The sequence below is a fragment of the Erythrolamprus reginae genome, chromosome 2, assembly GCF_031021105.1.
Source record: "Erythrolamprus reginae isolate rEryReg1 chromosome 2, rEryReg1.hap1, whole genome shotgun sequence".
NCBI classification, from domain to species: Eukaryota; Metazoa; Chordata; class Lepidosauria; order Squamata; family Dipsadidae; genus Erythrolamprus; species Erythrolamprus reginae.
Window position 1 is genome coordinate 265,002,416 of NC_091951.1, and position 16,431 is coordinate 265,018,846.

At 38.8% G+C, this 16,431-nt stretch overlaps 1 protein-coding gene across 4 annotated transcripts in view; it reads left to right on the plus strand.

Moving 5' to 3' along the window:
• The window catches only part of MPDZ (multiple PDZ domain crumbs cell polarity complex component), a 116,345-nt gene that overhangs the window by 19,413 nt on the left and 80,501 nt on the right, over nucleotides 1–16,431 (plus strand). For all 4 annotated transcript variants that reach the window (XM_070742566.1, XM_070742564.1, XM_070742567.1 and 1 more), the window contains exons 5-12: nucleotides 285–424; nucleotides 2,931–3,144; nucleotides 4,335–4,463; nucleotides 5,516–5,722; nucleotides 10,685–10,805; nucleotides 11,587–11,675; nucleotides 14,661–14,859; nucleotides 15,744–15,833. In XM_070742566.1, the coding sequence (XP_070598667.1) occupies nucleotides 285–424; nucleotides 2,931–3,144; nucleotides 4,335–4,463; nucleotides 5,516–5,722; nucleotides 10,685–10,805; nucleotides 11,587–11,675; nucleotides 14,661–14,859; nucleotides 15,744–15,833 (1,189 nt within the window). The remainder of the gene's footprint in view (nucleotides 1–284; nucleotides 425–2,930; nucleotides 3,145–4,334; nucleotides 4,464–5,515; nucleotides 5,723–10,684; nucleotides 10,806–11,586; nucleotides 11,676–14,660; nucleotides 14,860–15,743; nucleotides 15,834–16,431) is intronic.

The window sequence follows — 16,431 nt, forward strand, 5'->3', positions numbered from 1 at the left end:
TGGAGTAAGTTGACATTATCTTCTATCATTCTCCATTTGTAGAAGATACCAACTTATAGTGGAGAACTTCCTATACCCCTGTAGGATTTCCAAACAATGAATGATCCTGGTTTTTTAACCATAGTGTCTTGGGAAAGACACATATCCATGTCTCTACTAGATGTACATTGCTTGATTGTTTTCTTCAGTAATATACAAATATGAAAATTAAGTGAACCTTTTGGAATCAGAATGTTTTTGAGTTTGTTTCAAAGTGGTTTGTTTCCCATTGTTTTTGCTACTAGGGTCGACTTGTTGAGACAATAGAACTTTTAAAACCTCCAAGTGGTGGGCTTGGTTTTAGCGTGGTTGGCCTGAAGAGTGAATATAGAGGTGAACTTGGTATATTTGTGCAAGAGATTCAAGATGAAAGTGTGGCCCAAAGGTGCGTTTGCCTGTAAGCTATACACTGAAAGAGATGTATAAATGCCAGCTTTCAACTGAATTGTAAACATATTTAAAATTTGAAATATATCCTTTAAAGAATTATTTTTATGAAATGTATGAATTAGTAAATGTGTTTGGTTTGAACTCAAAGGACAATGTCACCCTAGAATGTTCAACAAAACATTTTGAATTTCATAGAATTTAATGAAGCAAATCTTGAACCAATTTGTCATTCAAACAAAACTCTACACTTTGAGGGTTTCAGCAATAGGAAATAATTCTTCTTCTTTTTAATCTAAGATTCACAAGAAAAGGTAGGACACTGCTGAATTCTTGCAGTGAACCAGTTTTGGGAAGAATTGGCAGCTGGGGGTGGGGTGGAGACTTTATTTATCTACTTTCTATTTATTTGAAGGATTTGTTTTATTCTTATCCTTACTGTCTCCCTTCAATCCAAGTATATTTTTATTGATGAAAGAAATTTGGCGAGAGGTTACTAATGTGGTTTGTTTTCTGTCTCTCTCTTTAAATGCACAATATACAATACTAAGCATCAAATACTCAGCATGCCATTTGTTGGGGGTCAAGGGAAAGGGAGGGTTTTGCCTTCTCTTTCTGCTCAAGATCCCCATGTACAATTGATGGGCCACTGTATGACACAGAATGCTGGACTCGATGGGCTTGGCCCGATTCAGCATGGCTCTTCTTATGTTCCAAATGAAAACAATTAGTATAAATCAATCTATAAACTAGTGTTATAGATTTTTTTAACACACCGACTTAGTTTAGACTCTTTGAGAATTGAAAACCTTCAGGGGAAAAGCTTGCAATGGTTAGCTATGCATGTACATAGCAATAGCACTTAGATTTATATCCTGCTTCACAGTGCTTTGCACCCCTCTCCACGTGGTTTATAGAGTCGTTATGTTGCCCCCAACAATCTGGGTTCTCATTTTACCCACCTTGTAAGGATGGAAGGCTGAGTCAATTTTGAGCCAGTCTGAATTGAACTCTTAGCAGTAAGTCTTTATGGGCTCTTTCATCCTGGTAAATTTGGAATTTTCAGAGTGTTTTTAAAGATGAATATTCACTACATTTAAATATACCTTGAATCTCAAGATCAGCAGGACCCAGGGCACATTAAGGGCACATAACCTCTATTTTACCCTGCTCAGCAGGCCAGGTTTGGATGTGCATCATGGGATTAAGAGTGGTGATTCGCTTGTTTGCTTCCCTTCCCTCATTATGTTGGTAAGCGGTTGGCTGTTGAGATTCTCTATGGTAGCTACCTCTTTTGGGAGATGCATGTAAGTTAATCAAGTCTGAATGCTATGCCTGTTTTGTGCAATATTCTGCTGGAAAAAAATGCACAGATTGCAAACATTTGACTTTCATTGGAATATACAAACACAATAAACAACAGATAACACAAATAAAAATTTGGGTTGAAAAGAAGGCTTATTTCAATTTGTTTATGCTCAATATGTTTTATACAGATAAAATTTGACTTAAGTATTGCCAATCAGCCTTTCTCTGATCCAGTTCAGTTTTACTTAGAAGTTGTTTTTAAAAAATTACATCAGGCTAAACATTTAATCATGTAAAAATGCATTTAATTTCACTGACAACTTTCTGTAATATCAACATATTTATACACTCATTTTTCTGATACACAACACACACACACAGAGAGAGAGAGAGAGAGAGAGAGAGAGAGAGAGAGAGAGAGAGAGAGAGAGAGAGAGAGAGAGAGACTATATAGTTTTGGCTAAGAACTAAGAAAAATATTGAGAATAGCTGTGTCAATACCATAATATTCTCGAAGAGTCTAAATTAAGTCGGTGTGTTAAAAAAATCTATAACACTAGTTTATAGATTGACTTTTACTAATTGTGACATATTAGTACAGGTTAGATCAGTAGCCAACCCCTCCTTAATTAAAATGTGAGTCCATTTTGTAAGATGGCCTTTGTAATAAAGATCCTTTTTTGGATGGTTTTAAAAAAAATAGTTTCTCTTCCCCCATTTTGTGAAAATGTTTGATAAGTAAAATGGGGATTGATGAATATTCAACACTTTTCATGGTGAATGCAGCAAAACACTTGGTATTTTTACCCAGCAGACTTAAAGTCAAGAATAAAGTTTCCAGGCAATAGCAAACAAAGCTGGAAGCAACCAATATATAATACGCTTAGTTTCAGATTGGGGTACAAGAAGGAGGAAGTAGCTTTGGGGTGAAGCTAGAAGGCAGGGTCTGTGGATTAGTTTCAAAGGAAGCTCATCAAGAAGGAGCCCAAAAAGATGCCTGCAGCAAAACTGCAAGGAAACCTTTTTTCAAAAATAATAAATAAAATAAAAATAAATCTGCATTGAAAGAAATAGGAAACTGGATTTAAAAAATAAAACAAAACCACAGTACTGTACTTTGGAGAAACTGTCAAATACGATAGCAATACTGTTGGTGATGCATATTAGTTTTATTTGCTTTTTGTTGTCTACAACAGGGATGGCAGATTGCAAGAAGCAGATCAAATCCTTGCTATTAATGGGCAAGCCCTTGATCAGACCATAACACATCAACAAGCTATCGGCATCCTACAGAAAGCCAGAGATAGTGTCCAGCTAGTTGTGGCAAGGGGCCCTTTGCCTCAGCTCATTAGTCCCGTAATTTCTCGATCTCCGTCAGCTGCTAGTACAATTTCAGCCCATTCAAACCCGGTGAGTGAACCCTGAAAAACAAGTCTGTCTTCTTTCTTCTGGCTGAGGTTGGTACAGTCAATGCAACTCTTTGCACTCTTGAAGATTTAAAAAAAGGTCTCTGCAACATATTGCTGAATGTTAGCCATTGTGTAAAGTTGCAATTCCATAGAAAGCTTCTCAAACTCATAATTCTGTTTTCTTATTGTATAGAAAATAGGGCAGGCAGTAGTTCAAACAGAGTCTGAAAGGAGCGCCTTATAAATTTAATAAATTTAATTAAATAAATTAATGTACACTACAACTCATGTCCCAGCTACCAAAAACAAATCTAGTGGTAGTGGTAGTACGTATATTATATACAGTATAAGACTTTCCCTATTCCATCAAATGTGTCTTCATCAGTTCTTAGCAGATTATAAACCTGTGGATTTAAGACATACTTTAAAAGCAAATTGGGTGAGAGATCTATCAAGGAGGTTAGTCTTGAGTACTCATTGACTCCTCCAGTGGAGCCATAGCTTGCCTCCAAAACCCATTTGCAGGGGAACAATGATGGGGAAATGATATGTTTTTATCTACTGCCCTGAAGCATCTGAAAGGAATCTGGTTAGTCATTGTGTGAGCAAAATGTTGGATTAAGAGAGTCCTTGACTTAACTCAGTGAAGCTGTTTTTATGTTCTTGCATCCTAAATGATAAGCGCTGTCTGTTTTCCAATTGGGTCCTTTGATGAGGAGCCTGGACATCATAGATTAAGGAGTGAGTGAGGGGAAGACCAAAGAAAAAAGAAAAAAAGAATGCCTTAGTCTGATACCTTTGAGAGAGTTAAGCCAAATCCTTCCTGTGTATCAGATGTGCCATTTTATCATAGTATGGAGTCAGCACACTTTATCTGAGCTATGAGTTGAGTTGAAATGAGTTGTTCTCGGTCAGAACGCCTGAATGAATGCCTTGGGAAAGCAAGCATAAAGTTTTATCTTTCATGCTCAAAATAATTTATTCGCTAAGATGTTAAAACACTGTAACTTGCCAATAAAACCACTCAAAATATAGAACACTAAAAGGTTATTTTGATGATTCATGAACATTATTTGGAATAGCTGTAGAAAAGAGATTCACCATATGGGGAAAATGCAAACCTGATGAAATATCTTTAAAGGTTGGTTTTTTTAAAAAAAAAGAAGCTTAACATAAGATTTTGTCTTAAAGGTACATTGGCAGCATGTGGAGACTATTGAATTGGTGAATGATGGATCTGGTCTGGGATTTGGGATAGTAGGAGGAAAATCAACTGGAGTGATAGTTAAAACCATCCTTCCAGGCGGAGTAGCTGATCGGGTACACAACATATTCTTCTGTACTAGAGTTACAGCATGATAATTACTTATTACCATTTAATAAATGCCTTTGTTTATTTGAAATAGAAAAAATGGAATGCTAATATTCAGCAAGAGAAAACATCTTGAATTAAAGGGTTATCTTTTGTCAACAAATGATCCCCATGGCTTGAAACCCCAGACAAATTTATAATGTTACGTTTTGCTTCTGAACTGCTATCAGTCATGAATTTTTCTATGGAAATAGGAAACTGATTTTGTCTGAGAACGAAGACCACAGAAAGTCAGACAGTAGAGTTCCTTTAGAGTCCTCGCAGAGGGGCAGCATACAAATCCAATTAAACTGAACAAACTAAACTTTATAGAGAACTTTTTTTATCCCTGTATTTGAGATATTTTTGAACACGGTCTTTACTCTGGGTGAAGCAGATGTGATTGAGCAGAGTTTAAGTCACACACTTTTGTCCTTCACACATGGAAAACAATCTCCTTTTCTTCCAATCTTCTCATTCCCACTTTGTTTTTCTTCTTTCTCCTCTGTGATTCTATTTAATAAGAGAGGTATATATGAGGGTAATTTAGGTGCAGATAAGCAGATAGGAGATAAATCATTTTCTAAATGGACATGTTTACAAGCAATTTTAGACAGTAATTTTTGATTTAATAATTAGGTTTCTGTGAAGGGATGGCCTACTCTTACCCCCTCTTTTTTTGGCTATGATTTGTGGCCAAAATGATTTAAAGTAACATTGTCTACTACAGCAACATTGTGTACTACAGCAGTGTTTCCCAACCTTGGCAACTTGAAGATATCTGGACTTCAACTCCCAGAATTCCCCAGCCAGCAAATGCTGGCTGGGGAATTCTGGGAGTTGAAGTCCAGATATTTTCAAGTTGCCAAGGTTGGGAAACACTGTACTATAGCAATATTAAAAGCAGAAAAAAATTTCTTTCAAAACTAAAATAGTTTCTAGATAAAACTCTTACATTTTTCTAAGACACCTCTATGTATATTTTTTTTTAAACAATTGAATATTTGCTCATCTACCGTAGCATGGCAGACTCTGCAGTGGAGACCATATTTTGAAAATTGGTGATACAGACCTGACTGGAATCAGCGGTGAGCAGGTGGCACAAGTCCTGAGGCAATGTGGAAACCGAGTCAAGTTGGTGATAGCCAGAGGTTTAATTGAGGAGGCCGTTCCAACAACAGCAGTTCCTTTGGGTACCCCAGTGCAAACGTGTCTGATGGAGAACAAGGTAATAATAACATGTAACTTACGTTAAAGAAACAGGACTGACACTCGGGGTGGATTCTAATTTCTCCCTCTGCTGGTTCACTTAGGGCTGCGCCATGCGTGTGCGCATGTGTAGTACCTTAAGAAAGCTGTTCATGCACAGAAGCAAAAAACAAAATGGTGGTACCTATGGCATTACAGTGATCCCTCGATTAGCACGGTCTCGATTAGCGCGAAACGCTGCAACGCGGTTTTTCAAAAAATATTAATTAAAAAAATAAAATATTAAAAAATAAAAAATAAGTCCACGCTAGTTCTCTCTCTCTTTCTCTCCCTGTTGCCGGTGTGGTATATGAGAGAGAAAGAGAGAGGCAGAGGTCGGGCGCATTACCGGGAGGTGGAGGCGGTGTGGGGACGCTGGGTGCCAGGGACACCGAGGAGGGGGTGGACGTGGCCTCTCAGCTGCAGAGGCGGAGGCAATGGCGGAGTCCGGCGCTGGGGCCATGCGGGGCCGCTCATCCAGGGGGGCGTGGACTGGCAAGTCGCCCTCCTTTCTCTTTCTTTCTCTCTCTTATACCACACCGGTAACAGGGAGAGAAAGAGAGAGAGCGGAGGGCACCTTGCCGGTCCACGCCCCCCTAGATGAGCGGCTCCGCATGGCCCCAGCGCTGCCCAGGCAAAGGGGAAACCCCAAGATCGCTTGCCGCTTGCCGTATTGCAGCGAAGGAGGCGAAGCAAGGCTCCAAGCTGCAATACGGCAAGCGGCAAGCGGCAAGCGATCTTGGGGTTTCCCCTTTGCCTGGGCGGCGGGAAGACCAAGGGAAGGTTCCTTCAGCCGCCCAACACCTGATCCGCTCCGCAGCGCCGCCCACACGCAAACTCCACCATCTGCGCATGTGCGGCCATGAAAAAAATGGCGCACATGCGCAGATGGTGGTTTTTACTTCCGCATCCAGTATAACGCGGAAATCGGTTAGCGCGGGAGGTCTTGGAACGTAACCCCCGCGCTAACCAAGAGATCACTGTACTGACAGAATCACCTCAGGGGCATGAGAGGCCTGGGCTACTGCCGATTCCAGCAACTGCCAAGTTACTATCTGTTCTTTCGAACTGGTCTGAACTGGGAGGAACCCACCTTTGCTGACAGTAGATAGAGGTTCATAATACCTATTCATAGTCAAATGTCCTGCCTGCAGATATTTCCCAATCTGCTAATTTCAATCTGCCACTTGAATATTGTTCTAATAGCAATTTAAGCAATCACCGCATCATAGCATTTCCCCTTTGTTCTACTGCAGCCCTTTGTGTTCCTCTGGATTATTCTTCTTCCACTTACCTCCTCCTCCTTCCTGTCATCCACCGCTGAGCTCCTCTCTCTGCCAGCCGGTGCCTGGCTGTAGCTCTTCACCTAAATCATCTGGCGCAACTTCAGCTGCTGCTAGTTAGGTGGCAGCCATTCAGCTGCCCTCTTTGTTTCATATAGTGTTCTTCGTTTGGGCTGGTGCTTTATTTTCTCCACTGTGTTCTTCAGTTGCCCGAAAAGAAACCTCATTCCAACTAAACCTCATTTACCAAAAACTACTGGTATTATCTGTTTAATCACATTTGTATAGGTCCCCGCAAATCTCACCAGTGACTCTTTGCCTTTTCAACCTTTGAAACGATTCCAAGGATGCCTGTGGCTGGTAGGGTACAAAACAAAAGATAAAATAGGGAGTTGGTGTGTGCAAACACAGATCAGGAGGTGCAAGTGTCTACATATTTCTGTATTAACTGAAGTAAGTTTTAGTGTCTTAAGAATGTAAACACAGTTCAGCAGGAAGCTTCAGCTAACTGGATTATATTCAACAGAATGAAATGCTTGAAAGAGTGATAGAAGGAATATAAAGGAGATAAGGTAAAAATTATGTTTTTGCAGAAATCTGTGTTTATGTCTTTCTGTCAGAAGCATAATTTATACCCCATTTTTTTCATTTTACAGCTTTTTGACTGCAATTTTCAGGAGGCATGGATTTGAATAAGTGAATCATTCCTCCCAATTAGCTATGCCTTTTCTGGAAACTATCTTTTAGTTTGAATAGATATTTTTCTTCCCTGAATTGCTACACAGGTAGTGCTCCACAATGGAGCCCAGAATTTACGTTGCTAAGTGAGAAATGTATTATGTGTGTTTTGACCCCTTTTATGCCTTTTTTATTGGCCACATTTGTTAAGTGAATCACATCAGTTGTTAAATTAGTCAGACGGTTGTTAAGTGAACCTGGCTTCCCCATTAGCTTGGCTTGTCAGAAGGGTGCAAAAAGATGCTCATGTGACCTTGGGACTACAGTAGTCCCTCGCTATACCGCGCTTCACCTGCTGCGGCTTCACTTCATCGCGGGTTTTCAAGAAATATTAATGAGAAAAATCATTCGCGGATCTTTGCTGGTTCGCGGGTTTCTGAGGAAGTCAATTGGCAGATTTAAACAGCCTGCGGAACTCGATCGGCAGGTTTTTCAAAAAATATATATCTAAAATTGTAAATACTGTATTTAAATACTGTATCTAAAATAAATACTGTGTGGGAAGGGTTTATAAACACTTAAAGCAATGAAAACTTACCAAACAATTACAATATAAATACTTAAATAAGTACTATCAGTCGATAAATTCCCCATCGCGGATTTCACCTATCGCGGCCGGGTCTGGAACGTAACACCAGCGATAGGTGAGGGACTACTGTATCTGCAACCATTATAAATATGAATTAGTTATCAAGCATCCAAATGTAAATCACATGACCATGTGGATGCTGCAATGATTATAAGTGTGAAAAATAGTCACAGGTCATTTTTTCCAGTAGTGTTGCAACTTTGAAAGGTCACCAAATGAATTGTTGTAAGTCGAGGACTACCTGTATTAGTAGATAAAAATGAAGTCTAATATTTTTACTGTCTTTTACTCATTTTAAAGTTTTGCTTAAAAATAAAAATAGAAGCTTATATCCTTTCAGAGTTGTGGAACTACAACTCACAATATCATACATCTATACCCATAATGCCTGGAATTATTTTAAATAATAATAATAATAATAATAATAATAATAATAATAATAATAATTTATTAGATTTGTATGCTGCCCCTCTCCGAAGACTCGGGGCGGCTCACAACAATAATAAAACAATATTACAGTGAAACAAATCTAATATTAAAAACATCTAAAACCCCATCATTTAAAACCATGCAGCACACGCATACCAAACATAAAATATAAAAGCCTGGGGGAGGTGTCTCAGTTCCCCCATACCTGGCAATACAGGTGGGGCTTAAGTAATTTGCAAAAGACAAGGAGGGTGGGGGCAGTTCTAATCTTGGGGAGAGTTGATTCCAGAGGGCTGGGGCCGCCACAGAGAAGGCTCTTCCCCTGGGACCCGCCAAACGACATTGTTTAGTCGACGGGACCTGGAGAAGGCCAACTCTGTGGGACCTTATTGGCCACTGGGATTCGTGCAGTAGAAGGCGGTTCCGGAGGTAAAAGTACAGCATCATCAATTTCACCACTCCTCATGTTTGAGCCACACTTTTGGGATTGCATTAGTAATTATAAATTTCCAAAGTATGATGAATGAAACAATTTTAAAAAATAGTGCTTGAATTAATATTTCAATATTTTTAATCTTTCTTCCATACTGTGTTTGTGTGTATGTGTATAAATGTGCATAATTAGATAATTTTCTATTCTTTTTAAAAAATGATCTTTATTTCATTTTCTAAAAATGATATCTCTAAAGTTCCAGCATAAAGTAAAGCAAACCTCAAAAATCGCAAAGCCACCGCCTTGAAGTTCCAAACGTGATCTAAAATGATATAGAAAATGAATTTTAGAAAAATCCCTTGAGAAATTATTACTATAGCAAATAATGTTAACTCTATTAAAGTTTCACTAATTATATTGGAGAGTTATGAAACTAATATCCGAGTCACATTCTGGCAAGAAGTAGTGTGTTATGTTTAGAATTAAGTGCTAAAATATTAGGGCTTAGGTGAGAAATATAATAATTATTTTTGTTTCCTGAAAGAACTTCTGTCATGAAGAATACTTACCCACCGGCGCCTTTTGCGGGAGGGTTGGGGAGACCGGCCACATGGCGTAGCCGCCATCTTGTCTTCTTCGGCCGAGATCTCACGAGATTTCGCGAGATCTCGGCCGATGATCAGGCCAGGGTGGCCTGATCGATGACGTGTCCGGGCGGGGCCTGCCAGCCCTATAAAAGTGTGTGCAGGCCCGAGGCTTGTCCTTTTCGCCCGGACTCACATCCTGAGCAGACACCCACCCACCCTCCCTATCTTACAGTGTGCTATTCTGGGTCGCCCTAGGGGGCCGAATAGGAATTTTTGGCGGTCTGGCCCATTAGCCTTGACCGTTTTTTCGCCTATTCCACACTGTGGAGACGGATGAAGCGGTTAGGGGGTGCTTGCACCTGTTTAAGTTAATTGGCTTACCTTTGGTCATTTGGGTAGGCAGGTTAGGGGCGGAAAACTGGGTGGTGGTTTAGCAACTGTGTGTTCTCCGTTGGGCATCTTTGGGGATGATTGACAGGTTCTCTCCAAAGGCTTGTGGTGGAAGCGACCTGAGCAACTGGGGGAAACCTGTCTTTGGGTCCTGCCCATTTAATTCCCCTTGTAGGGGTTAGCCGGCGGGACCTCCCACATGCAAGTGCATGGCATGGTCTCAGGTGAGGAAGGGGTCCCTCACCTGGACTAGCATGGAGCTACGCCCAGAAGTTGCCCCGGAAGTTTATTCTACGTCATTTTCCGCCCCGGAAGCAATTGTTTGACCCTGCGGGTCCTTGTTAGGGTCATAGTTAATTACGTTAATTATGCTGATTTAATTAATAAATTATGCAAATTTATTTTAATAAAAATGACCGGTTTTAAATCCAGCTCTTGTGTCCGTGTCGTTACTCCGCGTCTCCTGCAATAACTACATGTCTTTTCCTTTAAGAAATTGGAAGATACACCAATCGAGAATGTTGAAGATGGGAACACATTTGATGTGGAACTTACAAAAAATTCTCAAGGGTTAGGAATAACAATTGCTGGCTACATTGGAGATAAAATATCAGGTATGGTTAAAATGAATTCTGCTCAATTTTTTTTCCTAACTCTAAAGTCCATTTATTAGCTTTTTAGTTGAGTCAGTACAGATGTTTTAAAGTACCACATCAATACATAGAATAACTGATTTGCAAGAAAAATGTTATATATGGATTTCATTTCAAAAAACGGATTTTATTTTGTAATAGATTTGTAGTCTGGAATAGTTTGAAATAATTAATGACGTTCATTGAATGCAGCATATTTTCTTTCACGAGATTCAGAACTTGATGTTAGAATTATTTAAATGTGCTTCATTTGGGAAGTCAAATTTCTACTTTAATTAGTGGTCTTAAGCTTAATATATTTATAGCATAAGTATGTGCACTATAACTGAAATAAAAATACATGCATCATTTTAAGATCTAGCAACAAGTGGCTTATATATATATATCTGTATGTTAAAATGTAAGTTTATCTCTTAGAGTGAATACATGGGGTTACAGCAAAAGGGGTGGGGGCACTGTAGCCCCTTTATAACTTGTGGACTTCAACTTCCAGAATTCCTGAGCTGGCTGACTCAGGAATTCTGAGAGTTGAAGTCAACAAGCGATAAAAAGACCACAGCTCACCACCTCTGGGTTAGAGCAAAATAACTTTAATGATACTATGTTGTAATATTTCTGCTTAAGTACTTAGAAGTCATAAAGACTATTGTTGTCAGATCTTGATAGGTTTATGGATTCAAGATTTACAAATACATGACTCAGACATACCTTTAATTACTTCAATTTTACTTTTAAATCACAGAACCTTCTGGTATTTTTGTAAAAAGTATCACAAAAGACAGTGCAGTTGAGCATGATGGTAGAATCCATATTGGAGATCAAATTATTGCTGTAAGTAAACTTGGAGGAGTTTTGTTATCTCTTTTTTTTCTTTTATTATTTACTTTTTCTGCTTGATGGATTAGAAACAAACAACTCATGTCCCAGAGTTCTTAAAAGCTGTCACAGGTGTCCTGCCAAAAATTACTGATTTTGATTTCTATACAGAAAAATCACAAATCATACTTAACTCTTTAAAAATTATTTCAGTAAATTACAGTTTGCCTAGCTTAATATGCTAAGGGGGGTACCATATTAATAGCAGGTAAAATGGATAGAAAATATTGTAGATAAAATTATTAAGGTTATAAAACACAGGTGGGCATCCTCCCCCCCCCCCCAGACACAACCAAGTGCTTTGTTTTTATTTTGTCTCTGAAGGTTAGAAACATAGAAACATAGAAGACTGACGGCAGAAAAAGACCTCATGGTCCATCTAGTCTGCCCTTATACTATTTCCTGTATTTTATCTTACAATGGATATATGTTTATCCCAGGCATGTTTAAATTCAGTTACTGTGGATTTACCAACCACGTCTGCTGGAAGTTTGTTCCAAGGATCTACTACTCTTTCAGTAAAATAATATTTTCTCACGTTGCTTTTGATCTTTCCCCCAACTAACTTCAGATTGTGTCCCCTTGTTCTTGTGTTCACTTTCCTAGTAAAAACACTTCCCTCCTGAACCTTATTTAACCCTTTAACATATTTAAATGTTTCGATCATGTCCCCCCTTTCCCTTCTGTCCTCCAGACTATACAGATTGAGTTCATTAAGTCTTTCCTGATACGTTTTTTGCTTAAGACCTTCCACCATTCTTGTAGCCCGTCTTTGGACCCGTTCAATTTTGTCAATATCTTTTTGTAGTAGTAGTAACTAGACTGTCATAAGGAAAAGGCCATTTGCTACTATGTTTCGGCCACAAAATCTAAATGAGATCCTGGATGTGAGAAAATGTGGATTTTTTCACAGAGGCTTTGAGAAAATGTCTTGGAGTTAGAAGAGATGTTCTTCTTTGACTTGGTTGCTGATGAAAGCAGAGATAAGATCAATGAACTACTTTCCACAGTTGAGGAACATAATTATTTATCTGAAGGTTCTATATTGATAGCATTGCTTGTAAACTGAGTCTTAAATAATCTTACAGATGAACAACAAAAATATCAGTAAACTTTGACCCAATTCAACTTAGAAAAATATGTTTAGTGTTTATAAAAAGTGAGTTATAAATGGTCCTTAAATGATCATTTACATGATCACTATGCAGCTCACTTAATTGCCTTGCTTAACAAGAGAAAATTCTGGTCCCAATTGTTAGCTGGGGACTACCTGTATAGAGGAAAATATGTTTTAAATTTTTGAATGCATTATTTTAAGTTTGAATTTATAAAGCTCCTTTACACAGTTTTCAGACATTCTCATCAAACTCTATTTTTTTTTATTTTTTTATTTTATTTTGTCAAGCGTGTATTCAGTTACAGACACAAACATGATTGTGAATATATAAGATGTACAAGCATGGTTATGAATACATGATATTTTATGAAAACTGTTCTGCTCTGGCCTATTCAGATCGGAACAAATGGAGAATCCACGCATTTCAAATAACATACTTTTATATAAAAAGCAGGATTTATAGAAGCAAACTCATGCATTTCAGTCCATCTTGGCAGCTTTCCATGTTAAATTGAAAGCTGCTGAGAGTCAAAGCTAATTATCACATTCCTCAGTAAGATAAGGGTTCTTTGGTTACACATACACATACTCAGGGTTCTCCAGGTTTTGCTCACACAGCTGCATCTCTGCCCGATGAATTTAAAAGAATAATAACAGGTTGCCAGCATGGCATTTCTGGAACCCCAAATCTAGGACTGCCACCATTACCAACATTGGGACATCACATCCCTTTACCTCGAAATCCTCCTTTATATCCTGTCTGGATGTAGTCAACTGTTTCCTAGAGATATAACTGTCTAGACTTTCTTTCATAGACTCACTTTCTGAACTTTTCCCCATAAAGATATTCCCGTCTGCTTCGTGACCTTCTGACCCAGTCATCTAATAGGGGCTCCTCTCCCATGTCCCCCTCTTCTTCTGACTCTGACATTACCATCGTTGAGGTTTCTACCGTCTCTGGAGGTTCCTCTGGTTTCTCAGGTTCCAACTCTTTCTCACTCTCACTATCTGACTCAGTTGTCAAGAACACTGGCCTAGGATACCAAGATGGGCCCGGTTCATTCTCCTCAGAATCTGTGACTAATTGACCTGATAGATGTACAATGAGTGGTCAGAAATTGACATATGTTTGCAATAGTGGCGAATACAGTGGTACCTATACTTACGAACTTAATTTGTTCTGTGACCAGGTTCTTAAGTAGAAAAGTTTGTAAGTAGAGGCAATTTTTCCCATAGGAATCAATGTAAAAGCAAATGATGCATGTAATTGGGGAAACCACAAGGAGGGTGGAGGCGCTGTTTCCTCCCAGGAGATTCCTAGAGAGGCCCCACAGAGGCTTCTCCCCACCTTTTCCGGCCCTGTTTCCTCCCAGGAGATTCTTAGAGAAGCCCGTGGAGGCTTCTCCCTGCCTTTTCTAGTTACAGTTTTGGAGGCTTGGGTTTGTAAGTGGAAAATGTTCTGGAGAAGAGGCAAAAAAATCTTGAATACCTGGTTCTTATCTAGAAAAGTTTGTAAGGAGAAGCATTTGTAGGTAGAGGTACCACTGTATCTGAAGTTTGGGTGCAGGATGACGATGACACAACACCGATCCCAAGACTCTCACTTGACATATCCACACCTGGCCATCCTAAGGCCTTCACTTGACACACCCACATCTGTCCCATCATAAGACCCACACTCTCACCTGAAGCCCTTACAAACACTGACATCCCCTAAGCTTCGCTGAAGATGTTACCTAGTCTGGTAACGAAACATTCAGAAAAATAACCCACAAGAATCGAGAATGAACTGACTTCTTCACGGACCTATATTTAATCCATAGGTGGATGGAACCAATCTTCAAGGTTTTACCAACCAGCAAGCAGTGGAGGTTTTGCGACATACTGGACAAACAGTCTATCTGACTTTGGTTCGAAGAGGACCCCTGAAACAAGAAAACCAGACTCAATCTCATGATGACTTCAGTGATGCTGTTGAAAAGGAGTCAATTTTCCAAACAATGGATATTGGCACAAATACAGGCAATTAAGATTATCCTTGCTTCACGTTTCTTGAATTTTATTTTCTGTTCTTCGGAAGTTAAACCAAAGTGGCTTAAATTCATTCTTGCAACTCACTTTTTAATTTCAGTTGGAGAAAGAAAATGCATACTCCAAAGGAGAAACAAAAGAGTTGTGGATTTTTTTCTTTCATGAATAACAAATAAATAATCTTCAAATAATATTGTTTCTGCGATTTATGTATTATGGTAGAACTAAAAAAAACCAAACAAACCTTAAAATACAAAACCCAATCCCAAATGAAAATAAATGAAGGAATTTAAGCCTTAGGGAATTAATTCCATGGTGCTCATTATTTCGTTCTATTTTGACCCCTAACATCTGTGGTTCAACTTTCTCAATTCAGGTCTCTGTACGAGACATCAGTCAAATTTCTCCATTTGGATCAACCATATTTTCCTCCCTTCAGATAACATAGAAGGTTGTGGCTTTTTTGCTGTTCCCAATTTTTACTTTAGTTTTAGTGTTTTTACTATTGCTTATGCACATCCACACTAGCCAGGTATGCATGTATATACTTATTTATATTAATATTCCATCATTATTATTGATACAAATAACCTAATGTGGCAAACTTATCCAATACATCTTCCTCCTCTTATTTTCCCAACAATTACAATCACCTTGTGAGTAGGTTGGCCCAAAGTCACTGCACTGGCTTTCATGGCTAAGGTAGGACTTGAACTCTTAACAGTTTCTGCTTTCTGGTATGGAGCCTTTAGTTAACTGCTAGGCCAGGTTTAATTTCAATTTGGTAAAAAAACTAAGAGTCCTTAACAATAGTGAAACAGGAAAAGGGTTTAACTATATTATCAGAGAAATTGGCATATTTCTTCTCTCCACAGAAAGCTACAAAAGAGAGCAGGATTCTCCATTAATGTCATGCAGCCCCAGTGAGGTTCATTTTGAAGAAGACACTAATATACAACAAACAGGTTATAAATAATGTCCCCCTGCCTTATAAATATGCCTGCCCTCCCTAGTTTTTGTCCTTGCTTGCTTGGCATGATAGCATGGCAAAAGTTCCTTTTGAGTTCTGAAAATGCATATTTGAGATCAGTGGTGAAATCCAATTTTTTTTTACTACCAGTTCTGTAGGCGTGGCTTGGTGGGCATGATGTGGTGTGGTTTTGTAGGTGTGGCAGGGGAGGGATACTGCAAAATCCCCATTCTCTCCCCATTCCTGGGGAAAGGATATTGCAAAATCTTTATTCTCATCCTACCTGGGGGCCATCCAGAGGTGGTATTTACCGGTTCTCCAAACTACTCAAAATTCCCACTACTGGTTCTCCAGAACCTGTCAGAACTTGCTGGATTTCACCCCTGTCATAGACAAATTCATTTTTGAAGAGGAATGTAATTATGCAGTTATGTTTAGTTGCATTTATGTACGTTGTTCACATAATTTCAGTTAAGTAAACACAAATAATTATTTTTCTAGCCGTTCCTTTGAATCTTTTAACTTCTAAGTATCTTATTCACAGACATCTTATCAAAACTTGTGAATAAGGTTTTTAGAAGTTAAATGATTCA